Raw genomic sequence first — 21,972 nt, 5'->3', positions numbered from 1 at the left:
AAACTCAAGATGGATATAGACCTAAATATGAGACCAGACACTAAAACTCTTAGAGGAAAACATAGGTCCAACCCTCTCTGACATAAATCACAGCAATATCTTTTTTGATCTCTCTCCAAGAGTCATGGAAATAAAAACAGAAATAAACAAATGGGACCTAATTAAACTCAAAAGCTTTTTCACAGCAAAGGAAACTATAAGCAAAACGAAAAGCCCATAGAATGGGAGAAAATATTTGCAAATGATGTGACCGACAAGGGATTAATTTCCAGAATTTACAAACAGCTCATATGGCTTAATTTCATGGAACCAGAATATTTTGTGTATCTCCAGATCAAATACTTTTGATCTGTCTTTTAATCTTAATCTAAACATTAATCTTTTACCTGTTTATTCTTCAGAGATTTCAAAATGGGTTTTAGCTTTTCTGTGAAGTACAGGATTCATGCTTTCTTGTCCTTACAGTATTCTTTTTTATTTTATTTGGCTGTGCCGCACGGCATGTGGGATCTTAGTTCCCCGACCAGGGCTCGAACCCGTGCCCCCTGCCTTGGAAGCGTGGAGTCTTAAACACTGGACCCCCAGGGAAGTCCCCTCCTTATGATATTCTCGTCTGTGATTCAGACGTCTCATGAGATCTTGAGCAGATTGGCTTCAGTTTGTCTTGTTTTTATTACAAAAAGTTGGCTAATTGGCGCATAGTGATTCTTACCACATGTGAAGTGTGGTGCCAATATGTGGGCAATTCTTTTCTATATCTGAAACTCTTGGTGATTTTTTGCATGTCTGAGTTTCATATTCATCTTGGCCAGAGAGGACAAAGTAAACTTTGTATCCATTTTGCATGTATGGAAGGGAGGAAAGCAGTGTTTCTCATTTGCTTACTAAACTACACACTCTGGTCAGTTAAGACTATGTTGATGGTTGTGGCAGGAAAAGCTTTCTTTACACAGTGTAATATGCCTTCTGCTAAGTTTTCTGTCCTGTAGGCATCCATGTGAATTCTTGGATATGAATTTTTCCCTTTCACATTATCCAAAAGTAGGATTTTCCTTTGTATTCACCATCTACCTTGGCATAACTACACTTAAGAGGCTTCCTCATTGCCTCCTCCCCTCCTCCCTGCAAGGATGCTCCTGCCTTTAATTTGCTTTGGGGAGAGAGCCAAGTTGGAAAAGCTGAGAGATGACAGGTAACTTTTTTTAACTATACTGCAGGTTTTCTCAAATGTGTTTAAATTTAAAATACATTTATAAAAACATTTTGTAATTTTTTTCACTAATTGTAACTGTCTGAAAATCAAATGGATGTTTTTGCAATTTGCTAATTAGAAAAGAGGATGGCAAAGTAGCTCTGCAACCTGCAGTCCCAAAACTTTAAAAATGAATAATTTAATTTCAGTGAATAATAAATATGGCACTTTCACTTGATTGATCCTCAAATGAAACCAATTAAACTTCCTCCGCTTGATCTAACATGGCTGGTGCTGAAGGCCAGGATAGAAGCTAAATCTTACTAATTAAGTGTCTGTGCTGATTGAAGTAAAGCTGTTTTAACCATCCAGAAACTAGTTCACATAGTTTCTCCAAGTGAGTTAGGTTTTTATTGTCACTGACAACTAATGTGTTTTCCAAAACCCCCAACTCTCTGACAAACTATTTTCGATTATTAATTTTTTGCCAGCATATCTATGTATAACTAAAGGACTAGATTCTGTTTTGACATTTGCAAGTACATTCCTATATAAATTTTCCCCAAAGACTGTTGCACCCCACTCATATGTAAGGCTGCTATGTTTACTGCATCTTCCCAGAATTCACCACTGCTTAATATGACGTATTTAAGGTCAGAAAAATGCAATTAAATTGGATTAAGTTGTAAAGGAAAAGTAGCAGAAATATAATATGAAAGCACTTTGTGTTATCAACAGTGATTTATATGGATCCCAGTGACAGATACTTAAGGCTGTACTTTCCAGGGCACAGTCATAATTTGTTTGCTGAAAATGAAAGGAAACACACTTTTTCTGCCTTTTCCAGCTCTGCCTCTCCTTCTTTAGTCAAAAGCCCACATGATATAGAGTATACTAGTGATCTTTCCTCTTTTCTCGTTCTTTAAAAAATATTTTACTGAATGTTGTCTTCTAGGCCCAGAGACAGATTTATGGTGATGTTAATGAAGCTTAGGTTTCAGAGCCCCTCACTGGCATTGACCAGTTTTGAGACCCTGGAAAGAGTCTTAGCAGTGTGTTCACATGGTTATCTGTTTTTGCAAAAGTAAAACATTTTAACCACAGTCCTTTAATTAAGTCCACAAAAGGTGGATTCACCTCTTTCTAGGCACCATATAGAAAATTGTCCTTGGGACTTCCCTGGCAGTCCAGTGGTTAGGACTCTGTGCTTCCACTGCAGGGGGCCACAGGTTCAATCCCTGGTCAGGGAGCTAGGATCCCTCATGCCCTGCAGCGTGGCCAAAAAGAAAAAAAAAGAAATAAAATTGTCCTTGTCCAATCATAATTTATAGTCATAATGCAGCCTAACATGTTAATACATAAATATTGATCACTTTTCAAGGACTGTTAAGGTTTGAAATTTCTGGATCATAGTTTGTGAGATTATAATTAAGACCAATGTGCAGTCAGTTTAGAAACCAGATTTGAATAGGACATTGTTTCGACAAAGTCAAGGAGCTCTTGTAGTGTTTGGAATAAAACTCTGATATGAAGTAATGTAATTGTGATGTTAAATTGAGTGGGGTTGCTTTATTTAAAAAATGTTACAGCGGAACAGATTAGAGCTTTAACAGAATTCAGGGAAAGTGAATAGTCAAGAAGTCTCTAATTTTGGAAAAGTAGAACGAATATGATTATATATCTTTGCAGCTTCAGCGTTTAAATACATTTTGGGAATTGTGTCTTAAATTGTGAAGTTTATAAATGAGTGTAATACTCTTGTTCTGCCAATGTCAAGACTGTAGACTTTAAAGTGATTAACCTGAAGGTTTATTTAATCACCCCAGTGGTCTGTTCAGGGGAAAAATAAAATGGGCAGATAATGTGAAGGTCTTTCTCTGGGATTGTCTGGCCTTTTGAAAGTGGTAATGTAAAATAAATTTAATTAGATGTAAGTACTGAATGGCTCTAAAGGTTAATGCCTTATTAACAAATTACTTTGTCCTTGAAATTTAACTGCATTTTGAGTGCTTTTTCCCTTTACTCAGTTAAAAGCTGCAGTCCATTTTCCTAATACAGACTATCCTTTAAAAAATGACCACCTATGGAATTCCCTGGTGGTCCAGTGGTTAGGACTTGGCACTTTCACTGCAGAGGGCCAGGACTAAGGTCCCACAAGCTGCACAACATCACCAAAAAAACCCTTAGAAGTAACTTTTTAAAAAAAATCATTGGAAAAATAACACGTCCAGAGTAAAATCCCCTTCCCAAAAGAAACCAGTTATCAGTTTAGTATGTATGGATTCTTCCAGAAATACACTCTGAATATAAAATGATTTACATGTATATATCTATATGTGTGTGTTTATACAGGTGACCCTTGAACAACACGGGTTTGAACTGCACAGGTCCACTTATACATGGATTTTTTTCAAAAAATATGAACTGTGGTACTACACGATCCATGGTTGGTTGAATCCGAGGGTGTGGAACTGAGGATACAGAGTGCCAACTGTAAAGTTATACACGGATTTTCAATAGCCTCAGGGGTGGGGCGCCCCTAATCCCCACAACTGCTTGTTGTTTAAGGGTCAACTGTATATATGTGTGTGTGTTTGTGTGTGTGTGTGTGATCCCCTTTTTATATAAATGGAAGCATACTATATACATACTGTTCTATACTTTGCTTTTTTCACTTGGCAAATACATCTTAGATACTGTTCCCTATCAGCATATAGAAATCAATCTTTTTGTTTCTTTTTGGAACTTTCTCCCCCTAACTTTTGCTATGGCAAATGATGATAGTACACTGAACATTTCTTTTTTCAAACACCATGTTAGAGTAATATAGGCATTTTGCCTTATATAAATTCTTAGATAATACTCGTCCATCCATGAAGATGCAGACAGTTATTCAAAGAGGCTTAGGTTACTTTTTTTTTATTAGTTTCTGCTTTATAACAAAGTGAATCAGTCATACATATACATCTGTTCCCACATCCCTTCCCTCCTGCGTCTCCCTCCATCCCACCCCTCCAGGCGGTCACAAAGGACGGAGCTGATCTCCCTGTGCTCTGCGGCTGCTTCCCACTAGCTAGCTATTTTACGTTTGGTAGTGTATATATATGTCCATGCCTCTCTTTCGCTTTGTCACATCTTACCCTTCTGCCTCCCCATATCCTCAAGTCCATTCTCAAGTAGGTCTGTGTCTTTATTCCCGTTTTACCCCTAGGTTCTTCATGACATTTTTTTTCTTATATTCCATATATATGTGTTAGCATACGGTATTTGTCTTTCTCTTTCTGACATACTTCACTCTGTATGACAGACTCTACGTCCATCCACCTCATTACAAATAGCTCAATTTCATTTCTTTTTATGGCTGAGTAATATTCCATTGTATATATGTGCCACATATTCTTCATCCATTCATCCGATGATGGACACTTAGGTTGTTTCCATCTCCGGGCTATTGTGAATAGAGCTGCAATGAACATTTTGGTACATGTCTCTTTTTGAATTAGGGTTTTCTCAGGGTATATGCCTAGTAGTGGGATTGCTGGGTCATATGGTAGTTCTATTTTTAGTTTTTTAAGGAACCTCCATACTGTTCTCCATAGTGGCTGTACCAATTCACATTCCCACCAGCAGTGCAAGAGTGTTCCCTTTTCTCCACACCCTCTCCAGCATTTATTGTTTCTAGATTTTTTGATGATGGCCATTCTGACTGGTGTGAGATGATATCTCATTGTAGTTTTGATTTGCATTTCTCTAATGATTAATGATGTTGAGCATTCTTTCATGTGTTTGTTGGCAGTCTGTATATCTTCTTTGGAGAAATACCTATTTAAGTCTTCTGCCCATTTTTGGATTGGGTTGTTTGTTTTTTTGCTATTGAGCTGCATGAGCTGCTTGTAAATTTTGGAGATTAATCCTTTGTCAGTTGCTTCATTTGCAAATATTTTCTCCCATTCTGAGGGTTGTCTTTTGGTCTTGTTTATGGTTTCCTTAGCTGTGCAAAAGCTTTGAAGTTTCATTAGGTCCCATGTGTTTATCTTTGTTTTTATTTCCATTTCTCTAGGAGGTGGGTCCAAAAGGATCTTGCTGTGATTTATGTCATAGAGTGTTCTGCCTATGTTTTCCTGTAAGAGTTTGATAGTTTCTGGCCTTACATTTAGGTCTTTAATCCATTTTGAGCTTATTTTTGTGTATGGTGTTAGGGAGTAATCTAATCTCAAACTTTTACATGTCCCTGTCCAGTTTTCCCAGCACCATTTATTGAAGAGGCTGTTCTTTCTCCACTGTACATTCCTGCCTGCTTTATCAAAGATAAGTTGACCATATGTGCGTGGGTTTATCTCTGGGCTTTCTATCCTGTTCCATTGATCTATCTTTCTGTTTTTGTGCCAGTACCACACTGTCTTGATTACTGTAGCTTTGTCGTATAGTCTGAAGTCAGGGAGCCTGATTCCTCCAACTCCGTTTTTCGTTCTCAAGATTGCTTTGGCTATTCGGGGTCTTTTGTTTCTCCAAACAAATTTTGAAATTTTTTGTTCTAGTTCTGTGAAAAATGCCAGTGGTAGTTTGATAGGGATTGCATTGAATCTGTAGATTGCTTTGGGTAGTAGAGTCATTTTCACAATACTGATTCTTCCAATCCAGGAGCATGGTATATCTCTCCATCTATTTGTATCATCTTTAACTTTTTTCAACAGTGTCTTATAATTTTCTGCATACAGGTCTTTTGTCTCCTTAGGTAGGTTTATTCCTCGATATTTTATTCTTTTTGTTGCAATGGTAAATGGGAGTGTTTTCTTGATTTCATTTTCAGATTTTTCATCATTAGTGTACAGGAATGCCAGAGATTTCTGTGCATTAATTTTGTATCCTGCTACTTTACCAAATTCATTGATTAGCTCTAGTAGTTTTTTGGTAGCATCTTTAGCATTCTCTATGTATAGTATCATGTCATCTGCAAACAGTGACAGCTTTACTTCTTCTTTTCCAATTTGGATTCCTTTTATTTCCTTTTCTTCTCTGATTGCTGTGGCTAAAACTTCCAAAACTAAGTTGAATAAGAGTGGTGAGAGTGGGCAGCCTTCTCTTGTTCCTGATGTTAGTGGAAATGGTTTCAATTTTTCACCATTGAGGACGATGTTGGCTGTGGGTTTGTCATATACGGCCTTTATTATGTTGAGGAAAGTTCCCTCTGTGCCTACTTTCTGCAGGGTTTTTATCATAAATGGGTGTTGAATTTTGTCGAAAGCTTTCTCTGCATCTATTGAGATGATCATATGATTTTTCTCCTTCAATTTGTTAATATGGTGTATCACATTGATTGATTTGCGTATATTGAAGAATCCTTGCATTCCTGGAATAAACCCCACTTGATCATGGTGTATGATGCTTTTAATGTGCTGTTGGATTCTGTTTGCTAGTATTTTGTTGAGGATTTTTGCATCTTATGTTCATCAATGATATTGGCCTGTAGTTTTCTTTCTTTGTGACATCCTTGCCTGGTTTTGGTATCAAGGTGATGGTGGCCTCGTAGAATGAGTTTGGGAGTGCTCCTCCCTCTGGTATATTTTGGAAGAGTTTGAGAAGGATAGGTGTTAGCTCTTCTCTAAATGTTTGATAGAATTCGCCTGTGAAGCCATCTGGTCCTGGGCTTTTGTTTGTTGGAAGATTTTTAATCACAGTTTCAATTTCAGTGCTTGTGATTGGTCTGTTCATATTTTCTATTTCTTCCTGATTCAGTCTTGGCAGGTTGTGCATTTCTAAGAATTTGTCCATTTCTTCCAGGTTGTCCATTTTATTGGCATAGAGTTGCTTGTAGTAATCTCTCATGATCTTTTGTATTTCTGCAGTGTCAGTTGTTACTTCTCCTTTTTCATTTCTAATTCTATTGATTTGAGTCTCCTCCCTTTTTTTCTTGATGAGTCTGGCTAATGGTTTGTCAATTTTGTTTATCTTCTCAAAGAACCAGCTTTTAGTTTTATTGATCTTTGCTATCGTTTCCTTCATTTCTTTTTCATTTATTTCTGATGTGATCTGTATGATTTCTTTCCTTCTGCTAACTTTGGGGGGCTTTGTTCTTCTTTCTCTAATTGCTTTAGGTGCAGGGTCAGGTTGTTTACTTGAGACGTTTCCTGTTTCTTATGGTGGGATTGTATTGCTATAAACTTCCCCCTTAAAACTGCTTTTGCTGCGTCCCATAGGTTTTGGGTCGTCGTGTCTCCATTGTCATTTGTTTCTAGGTATTTTTTTATTTCCTCTTTGATTTCTTCGGTGATCACTTCGTTATTGAGTAGTGTATTGTTGAGCCTCCATGTCTTTGTATTTTTTACAGATCTTTCCTGTAATTGATGTCTAGTCTCATAGCATTGTGGTTGGAAAAGATACTTGATACAATTTCAATTTTCTTAAATTTACCAAGGCTTGATTTGTGACCCAAGATATGATCTATCCTGCAGAATGTTCCATGAGCACTTGAGAAAAATGTGTATTCTGTTGTTTTTGGATGGAATGTCCTATAAATATCAATTAAGTCCATCTTGTTTAATGTATCATTGAAAGCTTGTGTTTCCTTATTTATTTTCATTTTGGATGATCTGTCCATTGGTGAAAGTGGCGTGTTAAAGTCCCCTACTATGATTGTGTTACTGTCGATTTCTCCTTTTATGGCTGTTAGTATTTGCCTTATGTATTGAGGTGCTCCTATGTTGGGTGCATAAATATTTACAATTGTTATATCTTCTTCTTGGATCGATCCCTTGATCATTATGTAGTGTCCTTCTTTGTCTCTTCTAGTGGTCTTTATTTTAAAGTCTATTTTGTCTGATATGAGAATTGCTACTCCAGCTTTCTTTTGGTTTCCATTTGCATGAAATATCTTTTTCCATCCCCTTACTTTCAATCTGTATGTGTCTCTAGGTCTGAAGTGGGTCTCTTGTAGACAGCATATATATGGGTCTTGTTTTTGTATCCACTCAGCCAATCTGTGTCTTTTGGTGGGAGCATTTAGTCCATTTCCATTTAAGGTAATTATTGATATGTATGTTCCTATTCCCATTTCCTTAATTGTTTTGGGTTCGTTATTGTAGGTATTTTCCTTCTGCTGTGTTTCTTGCCTAGAGCAGTTCCTTTAGCATTTGTTGTAAAGCTGGTTTGGTGGTGCTGAACTCTCTCAGCTTTTGCTTGTCTGTAAAGGTTTTAATTTCTCCATCAATTCTGAATGAGATCCTTGCTGGGTAGAGTAATCTTGGTTGCAGGTTTTTTTCCTTCATCACTTTAATTGTGTCCTGCCACTCCCTTCTGGCTTGTAGAGTTTCTGCTGAGAGATCAGCTGTTATCCTGATGGGGATTCCCTTGTGTGTTATTTGTTGTTTTTCCCTTGCTGCTTTTAATATGATTTCTTTGTGTTTAATTTTTGACAGTTTGATTAATATGTGTCTTGGCGTATTTCTCCTTGGATTTATTCTGTATGGGACTCTCTGTGCCTCCTGGACTTGATTAACTATTTCCTTTCCCATATTAGGGAAGTTTTCAACTATAATCTCTTCAAATATTTTCTCAGTCCCTTTCTTTTTCTCTTCTTCTTCTGGAACCCCTATAATTCGAATGTTGGTGCGTTTAATGTTGTCCCAGAGGTCTCTGAGACTGTCCTCTGTTCTTTTCATTCTTTTTTCTTTATTTTGCTCTGCATCAGTTATTTCCACTATTTTATCTTCCACCTCACTTATCCGTTCTTCTGCCTCAGTTATTCTGCTATTGATCCCATCTAGAGTATTTTTTATTTCATGTATTGTGTTTTTAATCGATGCTTGATTCATCTTTAGTTCTTCTAGGTCCTTGTTAACTGTTTCTTGCATTTTGTCTATTCTATTTCCAAGATTTTGGATCATCTTTACCATCATTATTCTGAATTCTTTTTCAGGTAGACTGCCTATTACCTCTTCATTTGTTACGTCTGGTAGGTTTTTATCTTGCTCCTTCTCCTGCTGTGTGTTTTTCTGTCTTCTCATTTTTCTTATCTTTCCTTGTTTGGGGTCTCCTTTTTGCAGGCTGCAGATTCCTAGTTCCCGTTATTTTTGGTGTCTGTCCCCAGTGGCTAAGGTTGTTTCAGTAGGTTGTGTAGGCTTCCTGGTGGGGGGGACTAGTGCCTGCGTTCTGGTGGTTGAGGCTCGATCTTGTCTTTCTGGTGGACAGGTCCTCGTCTGGTGGTGTGTTTTGGGGTGCCTGTGGCCTTATTATGTTTTTAGGCAGCCTCTCTGCTAATGGGTGGGGTTGTGTTCCTGTCTTGCTAGTTGCTTGGCATAGGGTGGCCAGCACTGTAGCTTGCTGGTCGTTGACTGAAGCTGGGTGCTGGTGTTGAGATGGAGATCTCTGGGAGATTTTCGCCACTTGATATTATGTGGAGCTGGGAGGTCTCTTGTGGACCCGTGTCCTGAAGTTGGCTCTCCCACTTTAGAGGCACAGCACTGACTCCTGGCTGCAGCACCAAGAGCCTTTCATCTACTCGGCTCAGAATAAAAGGGAGAAAAAGTAGAAAGAAAGAATTAGTAAAAGAAAGAAAGAGAGAGAGAAAAAAGGAAGCAGGAAAGAAAGGAAGGAAGAAAGAAAGAAAGAAAGGAGAGAGGGAGGGAGGAAGGATGGAAAGTAAGAAAGAAAGGAGGGAGGGAGGGAGGAAGGAAAGCAAAAGAAAGAGTGAAAGGCAGAAGGGAGGGAGGGAGGGAGGAAGGAAAGAAAAAGGAAGAGTGAAAGGAAGACGGGTGGGAGGGAGGGAGGGAGGGAGGAAAGAAAAAGAGTTAAAGGAAGAAGGGAGGGTGGGAGGGAGGAAGGAAAGAAAGAAAGAAAGGAGGGGCGGAGGGAGGGAGGGAGGAAGGGAAGGTAGGAAAAAAAGAAAGAGCAGGTAAAGTAAAATAGAATAAAGTATAAAATATAGTAGCGTTATTAAAATTAAAAAGTAATTATTGAAAAAAAACGGACAAATAGAACCCTGGGACATATGGTGGAAGCAAAGCTATACAGAGAAAATCTCACACAGAAGCATACACATTCACAAAAAGAGAGCAGGGGGGAAAATCGAAAATCTTGCTCTCAAAGTCCTCCTCCTCAATTTGGGATAATTCATTGTAAAAAGAGGAAAAGGGGAAAAATTCTGAAATCTTGTCCTCAAAGTCCACCTCCTTAACTTGGGATAATTCCTTGTAAAAAGGAAAAGTGGAAAAAGTCTTAAATCTTGTCCTCAAAGTCCACCGCCTCAATTTGGGATGATTCACTGTCCATTCATGCACTCCACAGACGCAGGGCACATCAAGTGGACCGTGGAGCTTTAATCCGCTGCCTCCGAGGCTGCACAGAGAGATTTCCCTGTCTCTGCTCTCACAGCTCCCGGGTCTCAGCCCTGGACCTGGCCCCGCCTCTGCGCGTAGGTCGCCGGAGGGCGTCCGTTCTTCACTCAGACTGGATGTGTTTAAAGGAAACGCTGATTCGCGGGGTCTGGCTCACTCAGGCAGAGGGGAGGGAGGGGCACGCAGTGCGGGGCGGGCCTGCAGCGACAGAGGCCGGCGTGACGTTGCACCAGCCCGAGGCGCTCCGTTCGCTCTTCCGGGGAAGCCATCCCTGGGTCCCGGGACCCCGGCAGTGGCGGGCTGCACAGGCTCCCCGGAAGGCGGGGTGCACAGTGACCTGCGCTCGCACACAGGCCTTGTGGCAGCGGCAGCAGCAGCCCCAGTGTCCCACGCCCATCTCCGGGGTCCGCGCCTTTAGCTGCGGCTCACGCCCGTCTCTGGAGCTTCTTTAAGTAGCGCTCTTAATGCCCTCTCCTCGCGCACCAGGGAACAATAGGGAAGCAAAAGTCTCTTGCCTCTTCGGCAGCTCCAGACTTTTTCCCCGGACTCCCTCCGGGCTAGCCGTGGTGCACTAACCCCTTCAGGCTCTCTTCCTGCCGCCAGCCCCAGTCCTCTCCCTGTGCTCCGACTGAAACCCGATACCGGAGCCTCAGCTCCCAGCCCCGCCCGCCCCGGCGGCTGAGCAGACAAGCCTCTCGGGCTGGTGTGTGCCTGAGGGCACCGATCCTCTGTGCCAGAATCTCTCCGCTTTGCCCTCCACACCCCTGTTGCTGTGCTCTCCTCCGCTACTCCGAAGCTTTCCCCCTCCGCCACCTGCAGTCTCCACCCGCGAAGGGGCTTCTAGTGTGTGGAAACCTTTCCTCCTTCACGGCTCCCTCCCACTGTTGCAGGTCCCTTCCCTATCCTTTTGTCTCTGTTTATTCTTTTTTCTTTTGTCCTACCCAGGTATGTGGGGAGTTTCTTGCCTTTTGGGGGGTCTGAGGTCTTCTGTCAGCGTTCTGTAGGTGTTCTGTAGGAGTTGTTCCACGTGTAGATGAATTTCTGATGTATCTGTGGGGAGGAAGGTGATCTCCGCGTCTTACTCTTCCGCCATCTTCCTCCGCTCCCCGAGGCTTAGGTTTCTGATTTAGTTGAACTTTATCCCAAGGATCAAAGAAATGTCCAATCCCAGGTAAAAACTAGCAGTGGAGGAATGATGTAAAGAGGGACTTTCACTAGTTCCTTTCTTTGTATTTAAATTGTTATAATGAATAATCATGCATTGGTTGTATAATTTAATTTCTTTAAAAATAATATTTATTTATTTATTTTGGCTGCGCCAGGTCTTAGTTTCAGCACGCAGGATTTTTAGTTGCGGCATGCATGCGGGATCTAGTTCCCTGACCAGGGATCGAACCTGGACCCCCTGCATTGGGAGCGAGGAGTCTTACCCACTGGACCACTGGGGAAGTCCCAGCTGTATAATTTTTGAAGCAAAATAAAATTATATTAGCAATGAAAATTCTGACAAAGCACTCAGTTTACAGAAAAACTATGCTACAACTTAAACTAACAAAATCTCCACATCTTTTACATTTTAAAGCATTTGGCTTTTAAATTTTTAGATTGGTTTTGGGCTATTTTCTTAGTCTCTTAAGAATTGTCTTTTGCTACTTCATACATTGATTTAATAATTTTAAGTGGTAACCTTTATTTAGGTTGGTCAAATAGGATAAATATTAATAGAACTTGATGGCTTACTCTTATCTTACTTTAATTTTCAGTATGCTATATTGAAGCATCAAAATAGAGTGTTAATATATATACATTATTTTTTCAACAAACAATAATAGAATTTGTATTCAGACATATGTAATATAAAGAAGATTCCTATTATGTATTTTATATAGTTTTTAGTTGTCAAAAATATAATGTGGGAGGAGAATCAAACATATTAGAAAGTCAAGATTATTGTAAATCATTTTACTTTTCTGACTTTAGTCTGAAAAATGACAGAATCCTTTCAAGCTCTCAAAAACCTCTGAATCACTCTATGTTGAGTTGTTATGAAACTGTTAGAAAGTGGGCTTTAAACCCTTTGAAGTGGGCTTTTAAACTCCCCCACTGGCTGAGTAGCATGCTAATCTGAATTTATGATGACATATAAATTAATTCCTGGGAGGATAAAAAGGAATTTCAGTGTGCTGAAACTTTAGCAAAGGACCTTTCCCAAAATGGCTTTTGAAAATGGGGAAATGTTAGAATGTAGTAATTGTCAAATCCTGCTAAAAACCCAAAGAAATATATTCTCTAAATTATTTTTGATTTAAACTGGTATGGGAGTAGATATGAAATGTGTGGGGGAAAAGTAAACATAGAACTAAAATTTGGTTCACACACTAGAAATATTTCATACTTCTCAGGTGTTTTTATTTATGTCACACATTGCTCAAATGACAGGCATAGAATTTTAGTTTTTCAAGGAAATTGAAGATCATCTAGCCTCACCATTTATAGATGGAAAGAACATGGACTTTGGAGTTAAATCGACCTACGTTTGAATCCTAGCTCTTTCGTTTTCTTGCTGGGTTTCTTGGGCAATTTATTCAATTTCCTAGCCTTCAGATAGGAAATTGGATCAGTTTTTATAATCTCTAATTATAAAAGTATACAGAAAACACATGCAGATAAAGTATACGGTGCTTGACTTGCAAGGTTTAGACATTTCAGTAGACAAAGAGCTCCATTAAAATAATGGATCTTTACAATTCCTATGGACAATTAGCACCCTTTACACCACTGTTAATGCTATTGAGGCCACAGAGTACGTTTGATTTGTTCTCTTCAACTCCTACCTTCATCTAAATATAGTGAACAGTCCTCCATCTTGAGTCCTTCATAGGAGCCACATTCATAACTTGTAGACTGTTAGATGTTTATTTTCAGAAAAATAGAAAAATAGTTTCTCTGGGAAAAAAAACCAAAACAACAACATTGATTCCTAATGAAATATTCGGAGAAAGAGAAGCTGTTGAAACTTTTGAGCACTCTGGGGAATAGGCGAAGGTGATTTACATTGGTGGGGATCATGTGAAAGGAGAGTGGCACAGACCCAGAATCAGACAGACTGCTGCTAGCAATTTCTGGCTCTACGGAGTCTGTGCCTGCTTTTGCTCACCATTGGATCCCTAGCAAGCTAGCACGGTGCTGGGAACATAATAGGTACTCAGTAAATATTTGCTAAATAAATAAATGCTATGTTAGCTTCCTGCCCAAGGATTTGGCATCCAGAACAGTATTGTGATAATCACTATGTGAATTTCCTCTTAAAAGAAACAAAGATGCTGCCTGTTTTTGTTTCCTTTGAGACCTTAGGCTTGAGAAGTCTCTTTGATATCTAACATTCAGAGGAAAAGTTGAGTGCTGTTGTCCCAAAGGGGAACATTTTTGTGCTAGGTGTGGTGGATCCAGCTTTAAAACACACAAATGGAAGCTACTAAATAAGGAAGTGTTTTCTGGTTTGCAGCATGAAAACAACATAGGATAATACAACTTTTTTGTGTAGTATTTTATATACATAGTTTTCTTATTTTTTTATGTTTTTTATAAATGGAAACAGGCTATAGCAGTAGAAAGTATAGCAAACCATGTACTGACAAAGTGATTTTTGCTTTAAAAATCAGCTTTAAGAACAGTTTCTCATAGCTAGTGGGAAGCAGCCACATAGCACAGCATAGCATCAGCTCCGTGCTTTGTGAGCACCTAGAGGGGTGGGGTAGGGAGGGTGGGAGGGAGATGCAAGAGGGAGGAGATATGGGGATATATGTATATGTATAGCTGATTCACTTTGTTATAAAGCAGAAACTAACACAACAACTTAAAGCAATTATACTCCAATAAAGATGTTAAAAAAAAAGTACTGTTTCTCATTGCGTATGTTGGTAAATTGAAATTGTGAGGGTAGGATAAGCTCAAAACCAGGTCTTGTTTAAAAGATACCAGATACAATGTATTTAAACATAAAGGGAAAAAAATCCCCTTCCCTTTTTTAAAAGTTTGGCACTTTATCAGAAAAAGTATAGTAGTACATAGAGCAGTACTGTCCAATGGAATATTCTGTAATGATGAAAATGTTCTGTATCTACTCTGTAGCATATGGCAGCTACATTGGCCACTGAACACTAGAAATGTGGCTAATGCAATTGAGGAACTGAATTTTTAATCTCTGAATTTTTTTGTTTTTAAAATTATACCAAAAAATTGACTTCTTTTTGGTATATAGTTCTATTAGTTTTGTTTGTTTGGTTTTAGGTTTGGTAAATTTTAACACATGTATAGATTCTTATAACTACGCCCACAACCAGGACAGCACAGTTCCATCACTCACGTCACTCCAAAATGATTCTTCACTAAATGCAAATATAACTATGTCATTCCCCTGCTTAACTTTTCCATGGCTCTCTATTACCTACAGGATAAATTACAGACTATTATTGGCATACAAGAGGCCCCAAAATAAAGCAGTTGCCTAATTCTGCAGCCTGTCATCTTTCTCTACTTTTATGTTTCCATTTGTCATAAATTCCCTGCTTCATGTATCCTTGCTGATTTCTGTTTTTCCTTTAACATTCAGGTATTATCTCCTCTAAGAAGCCTTTTTTGACACATATTCCCAGGGATGGATGGGTGTCCATTTTCTCTGTCCTCTGTTCTAGTATTTCTCCCTGTGACTGTGTCATGATCAGCTATGTATCATGAGAATCTCAGTTCCTGGTACATATAATAAGTGCTTGTTAGGGACTTACCTGGTGGCGCAGTGGTTAAGAATCTGCCTGCCAGTGCAGGGGACTCGGGTTTGATCCCTGGTCCGGGAAGATCCCACATGCCGCAGAGCAACTAAGCCCATGCTCCACAACTACTGAGCCTGTGCCCTAGAGCCTGTGAGCCACAACTACTGAGCCTGCATGCCACAACTACTGAAACCCTTGCACCTAGAGCCTGTGCTCTGCAACAAGAGAAGCCACCGCAGTGAGAAGCCCGCGCATCACAAGAAAGAGTAGCCCCCGCTTGCTGCAACTAGAGAAAACACGCACGCAGCAACGAAGACCCAATGCAGCCAAAAATAAATAAATAAATGCTTGATAAATATTCATTGTTCAGTGTTTACTTTTATATGACTTGCTGCTGCAAAGAACTACTTTAATGTCTATTTACTCATATGATCCTTATAACAACCCTGGAAGATGATAGGGCACATTTCTTCATTTTTCAGATGGTAGAACTAATGAGTGTGGTTGACTAATAAGTGGAGAATTGACACTGGAACTCAAACCTTCTGACTCCCCATCCAGTTTTGTGTGTGTGTGTGTGACTACTTCATAAATCTTTGTAACCTGTTAGCAAAAGAGATGCAGGGTAAGATATCCCAGTAGTAGTTAAATTTATATACAGTTGCTGTGCTTTAAGAATACAATCATTGGGCTTCCCTGGTGGTGCAGTGGTTGAGAATCTGCCTGCTAATGCAGGGGACATGGGTTCGAGCCCGGGTCTGGGAGGATCCCATATGCCGCGGAGCAGCTAGACCCGTGAGCCACAACTACTGAGCCTGCGCGTCTGGAGCCTGTGCTCCGCAACAAGAGAGGCCATGATAGAGGCCTGCGCACCACGATGAAGAGTGGCCCCCGCTTGCCACAACTAGAGAAAGCCCTCGAACAGAAACGAAGACCCAAGACGGCAAAAATAAATTAATTAATAAACTCCTACCCCCAACATCTAAAAAAATAAAAAAACTATTAAAAAAAGAATACAATCATTGTTTTTATAAACAAATCAGGCAGAACAATAAAGATGTTCTTATTCTGAACAAAAATAATACTAGACTGTAGTGACTTAGAAGGTTATAGAAATATTTGCTGCAAAATCCAATGAATGTTGCCAGCATGTTTATACCTTTTCTTGCCAACAAAGTTGTCTTAATTGAACATTTTAAAATTTTAAACTTCATATCAAATTTGTTTTCTGTAGTTGATCCTGTTTCCTATATTAACTTTTGAATTGGTAGAGTGTGGAGTGTTGGAATAATTTGTGAAAGGGGACGGAAGAAAGAGTAGTTTGTTCTCTGTTATGAAATTCTAGGGCACGTTTTGTCTATGTACGCTTCAAATGCCTGATCAGTACCTGAGTCACGTATGCCTACATAGAGCTTTACCATTCCCGTAGGTACACAAGACAATTTGTGTTTCTTTCCAAAGGGAATAGTAAAGATGAGAACTATTAGAGAACCTCCATTTGAATTATTTGTTTCATTCTTTTTTTTTTTTTTGCGGTACGCGGACCTCTCACTGTTGTGGCCTCTCCCGTTGTGGAGCACAGGCTCTGGACGCGCAGGCTCAGCAGCCATGGCTCATGGGCCTAGCCACTCCGCGGCATGTGGGATCTTCCTGGACCGGGACACGAACCCGTGTCTCCTGCATCGGCAGGTGGACTCTCAACCACTGTGCCACCAGGGAAGCCCCATTCTTTTTTTTTTAATACGGTTTTTATTCTTCAGTTTGTTAATATGGTGTATCACATTGATTGATTTGCGTATATTGAAGAATCCTTGCATCCCTGAGATAAATCCCACTTGATCATGGTGTATGATCCTTTTAATGTGTTGTTGGATTCTGTTTGCTAGTATTTTGTTGAGGATGTTTGCATCTATATTCATCAGTGATATTGGTCTGTAATTTTCTTTTTCTGTAGTATCTATGTCTGGTTTTGGTATAGGGTGATAGTGGCCTCATAGAATGAGTTTGGGAGTGTTCCTTCCTCTGCACATTTTTGGAAGAGTTTGAGAAGGATGGGTGTTAGCTCTTCTCTAAATGTTTGATAGAATTCACCCATGTAGCTATCTGGTCCTGCACTTTTGTTTGTTGGAAAGATTTTTAATTACAGTTTCAAATTCGTTACTTGTGATTGGCCTGTTCATATTTTCTCTTTCTTCCTGGTTCAGTCTTGGAAGGTTATACCTTTCTAAGAATTTGTCCATTTCTTCCAGGTTGTACATTTTATTGGCATAGAGTTGCTTGTAGTAGTCTCTTAGGATGCTTTGTATTTCTTCACTGTCTGTTGTAACTTTTCCTTTTTCATTTCTAATTTTATTGATTTGAGTCCTCTCCCTCTTTTTCTTGATGAGTCTGGCTAATGGTTTATCAATTTTGTTTATCTTCTCAAAGAGCCAGCTTTGAGTTTTATTGATCTTTGCTATTGTTTTCTTTCTTTCTATTTCATTTATTTCTGCTCTGATCTTTATGATTTCGTTCCTTCTGCTAACTTTGGGTTTTGTTTGTTCTTCTTTCTCTACTTCCTTTAGGTGTAAGGTTAGATTGGTTATTTTAGATTTTTCTTGTTTCTTGAGGTAGGCTTGTAGAGCTATAAACTTCCCTCTTAGAACTGCTTTTGCTGCAGCCCATAGGTTTTGGATTGTCGTGTTTTCATTGTCATTTGTCTCTAGGTATTTTTTGATTTCCTCTTTCATTTCTTCAGTGATCTCTTGGTTATTTAGTAATGTATTATTTAACCTCCATGTGTTTGTATTTTTAACGTTTTTTTCCCTGTAATTGATTTCTAATCTCATAGCGTTCTGGTCAGAAAAGATGCTTAATATGATTTCAATTTTCTTAAATTTACTGAGGCTTGATTTGTGACCCAAGATGTGATCAATCCTGGAGAATGTTCCGTGCGCACTTGAGAAGAACGTGTAATCTGCTGTTTTTGGATGGAATGTCCTATAAATATCAATTAAATCTATCTGGTCTACTGTGTCATTTAAAGCTTGTGTTTCCTTATTAATTTTCTGTTTGGATGATCTGTCCATTGGTGTAAGTGAGGTGTTAAAGTCCCCACTATTATTGTGTCACTGTTGATTTCCTCTTTTATAGCTGTTAGCAGTTGCCTTATGTATTGAGGTGCTCCTATGTTGGGTGCACATATATTTATAATTGTTATATCTTCTTCTTGGATTGATCCCTTGATCATTTTGTAGTGTCCTTCCTTGTTTCTTGTAACATTCTCTATTTTAAAGTCTATTTTATCTGATATGAGTATTGCTACTCCAGCTTTCTTTTTATTTCCATTTGCATGGAATATCTTTTTCCATCCCCTCACTTTCAGTCTGTATGTGTCCCTAGGTCTGATGTGGGTCTCTTGTAGACAGCATATATATGGATCTTGTTTTTGTATCCATTCAACAAGCCTGTGTCTTTTGGTTGGAGCATTTAATTCATTCACATTTAAGGTAATTATCAATATGTATGTTCTTATTACCTTTTTCTTAATTGTTTTGGGTTTGTTTTTGTAGGTCCTTTTCTTCTCTTGTGTTTCCCACTTCGAGAAGTTCCTTTAGCCTTTGTTGTAGAGCTGGTTTGGTGGTGCTGAATTCTCTTAGCTTTTGCTTGTCTGTAAAGCTTTTGATTTTTCTATCGAATCTGAATGAGATCCTTGCTGGGTAGAGTAATCTTGGTTGTAGGTTTTTCCCTTTCATCACTTTAAGTATATCATGCCACTCCCTTCTGGCTTGTAGAGTTTCTGCTGAGAAATCAGCTGTTAACCTTATGGGAATTCCCTTGTATGTTATTTGTCATTTTCCCCTTGCTGCTTTCAATAATTTTTCTTTATCGTTAATTTTTGTTAGTTTGATTACTGTGTGTCTCGGCGTGTTTCTCTTTGGGTTTATCCTGTATGGGACTTACTGTGCTTCCTGGACTTGGGTGGCTATTTCCTTTCCCATGTTAGGAATGTTTTTGACTATAATTTCTTCAAATATTTTCTTGGGTCCTTTCTCTCTCTCTTCTCCTTCTGGGACCCATATAATGCAAATGTTGTTGCGCTTAATGTCATCCCAGAGGTCTCTTAGGCTGTCTTCATTTCTTTTTATTCTTTTTTCTTTATTTTGTTCTGCAGCAGTGAATTCCACCCTTCTGTCTTCCAGGTCACTTATCCATTTTTCTGCCTCAGTTATTCTGCTATTGATTCCTTCTAGTGTATTTTTCATTTCAGTTATTGTATTGTTCATCTCTGTTTGTTCTTTAATTCTTCTAGGTCTTTGTTAAACACTTCTTGCATCTTCTCGACCTTTGCCTCCATTCTTTTTCGAGGCCCTGGATCATCTTCACTATCATTATTCTGAATTCTTTTTCTAGAAGGTTGCGTATCTCCACTTCATTTAGTTGTTTTTCTGGGGTTTTATCTTGTTCCTTCATCTGGTAAATAGCCCTCTGCCTTTTCATCTTTTCTATCTCTTTGTTTCATTCTCGACGGTGGTGAAATCATTGATATTTTTAAGTTCCATGTCATGTAATTTAATTAAACTGACTTCTGAAATTTCCTTCTGAAAGGTTTCACTGGAAGAAAAAAATGCAACCATTATTTATGACCCTAAACTGCAGACTCCAAAGACCCTACAGGAAGCCATTGATGACATGGGCTTTGATGCTGTTCTGCACAATCCTAAGCCGCTCCCTGTTTTAACTGAGACCGTGTTTCTGACTGTTACTGCTTCACTGGCTCCGCCATGGGAGCATATCCAAAGCACATTGCTCAAGACGAAGGGCGTGACAGACATTAAAATTTCCCCTCAGCAGAGAACTGCAGTGGTGATAATAATCCCTTCTATAGTGAATGCCAGTCAGATAGTAGAGCTGGTTCCGGCTCTCAGTTTAGATACAGGAACTCTTGAGAAAACGTCAGGAATTTGCGAAGATTTCAGTATGGCTCAAGCAGGCGAAGTCATGCTGAAGATGAAGGTGGAAGGGATGACCTGCCATTCATGTACTAGCACCATTGAAGGAAAAATTGGGAAACTGCAAGGTGTTCAGCGAATTAAAGGTAGTATGCCTGATGTTATTTGTTTGATTGCTTTGCAAGGCTTAGTTTTCTGTTTTGGCCTTTTAAACTTTTGCATTTTTCTTAAGCATGGGTTTTTAATCTCTGGGACTAGAATGTTACTGCTTCATTGAAGTCTGAGGTACAGTGTATTCCCAGCATTAATGTTAGTAAAGTTAATGGTTATAAATAAAAGTTATGTGAATCTTGAACTAGCATAAAAGGCAGCCAGGGTGGTGATTCATGAAGTTCAGGGTTCTTAACACAACATGGCTAGGGTCCTCTTGACTTCTAATATGTTTCTATTCAGGCATGCAGAAACTTGGAGACCACAAATGTAGTGGTCACATCTTTTACTCTCTTACTAGTCCATATCATTAACATTTTCTGAAAAGAACAGAATTATTTTAAGAAAGGATAATGACAACAATGAGAGAAACAATTATGTATGGCATTGATTTGGTCTACAGAATGTTTTCTGAAGTGGCCCAGGAATAACTGAACTAAATAATTATTTTCCTTTTTATTAACTAGTTTCCCTGGACAATCAAGAAGCTACTGTTGTTTATCAACCTCATGTTATCACAGCAGAGGAAATAAAAAAGCAGATTGAAGCTGTGGGCTTTCCAGCATTCATCAAAAAACAGCCCAAGTACCTCAAATTGGGAGCTATTGATATAGAACGTCTAAAGAACACACCAGTCAAATCCTCAGAAGGATCACAGCAAGGGAGTCCATCATATACCAGTAATTCAACAGTCGTTTTCATCATAGATGGCATGCACTGTAAATCATGTGTGTCAAATATTGAAAGTGCTTTATCTGCACTCCAATATGTAAGCAGTGTAGTCGTTTCTTTAGAGAATAGATCTGCCACAGTAAAGTATAATGCAAGTTTAGTCACTCCAGAAACTCTGAGAAAAGCAATAGAGGCCATATCACCAGGGCAATATAGAGTTAGTAGTACAAATGAAATTGAGAGTACTTCAAACTCTCCCTCCAGCTCATCTCTTCAGAAGAGTCCTTTGAACATAGTTAGCCAGCCTCTGACTCAAGAAACCGTGATAAACATTGATGGCATGACTTGTAATTCTTGTGTGCAGTCTATTGAGGGTGTCATATCAAAAAAGGCAGGTGTAAAATCCATACGAGTATCACTTGCAAATGGCAAAGGGACTGTTGAGTATGATCCTTTACTAACCTCTCCAGAAACCTTGAGAGAAGCAGTAGAAGACATGGGATTTGATGCTTCCTTGTCAGGTAATATCATTTTTTTCTTTGATTCCTTTAATGTTCTTTTATTAACACTTTGCTGGTTCTTTTGGCTTTTATCAATGAGAAATGATTAATAGGCACTGCTATTCCACTTTTTGGAACTAAGACATATGGAGGTGGTCAGCAGTGTATACAAAGATGCATAAGGATGTTTGCCTAATTATTTATAATATTTAAAAACTAGAAACATTAAATAACGCATGATACCTACATATGATGAAATGCTAAGAAGCCATAAAAAATTATGGTATTGAAGATACTTAATGCCACAGGAAAGTGTCTGAGATATTTTGTTAACTGAAAAAAAAAGCAAGCAAAAAAGCTGTTCAG

At 38.9% G+C, this 21,972-nt stretch overlaps 1 protein-coding gene across 2 annotated transcripts in view; it reads left to right on the top strand.

Moving 5' to 3' along the window:
• The window catches only part of ATP7A (ATPase copper transporting alpha), a 141,648-nt gene that overhangs the window by 67,334 nt on the left and 52,342 nt on the right, over positions 1-21,972 (top strand). For both annotated transcript variants that reach the window (XM_060088083.1, XM_060088084.1), the window contains exons 3-4: positions 19,881-20,370; positions 20,902-21,627. In XM_060088083.1, coding sequence (XP_059944066.1) covers positions 19,881-20,370; positions 20,902-21,627 — 1,216 coding nt within the window. The remainder of the gene's footprint in view (positions 1-19,880; positions 20,371-20,901; positions 21,628-21,972) is intronic.

This window comes from Mesoplodon densirostris, chromosome X (assembly GCF_025265405.1).
Source record: "Mesoplodon densirostris isolate mMesDen1 chromosome X, mMesDen1 primary haplotype, whole genome shotgun sequence".
Lineage (NCBI taxonomy): Eukaryota > Metazoa > Chordata > Mammalia > Artiodactyla > Ziphiidae > Mesoplodon > Mesoplodon densirostris.
Note: the sequence above shows the minus strand (reverse complement) of the source record. Positions and strands in the feature narration are given on the sequence as shown.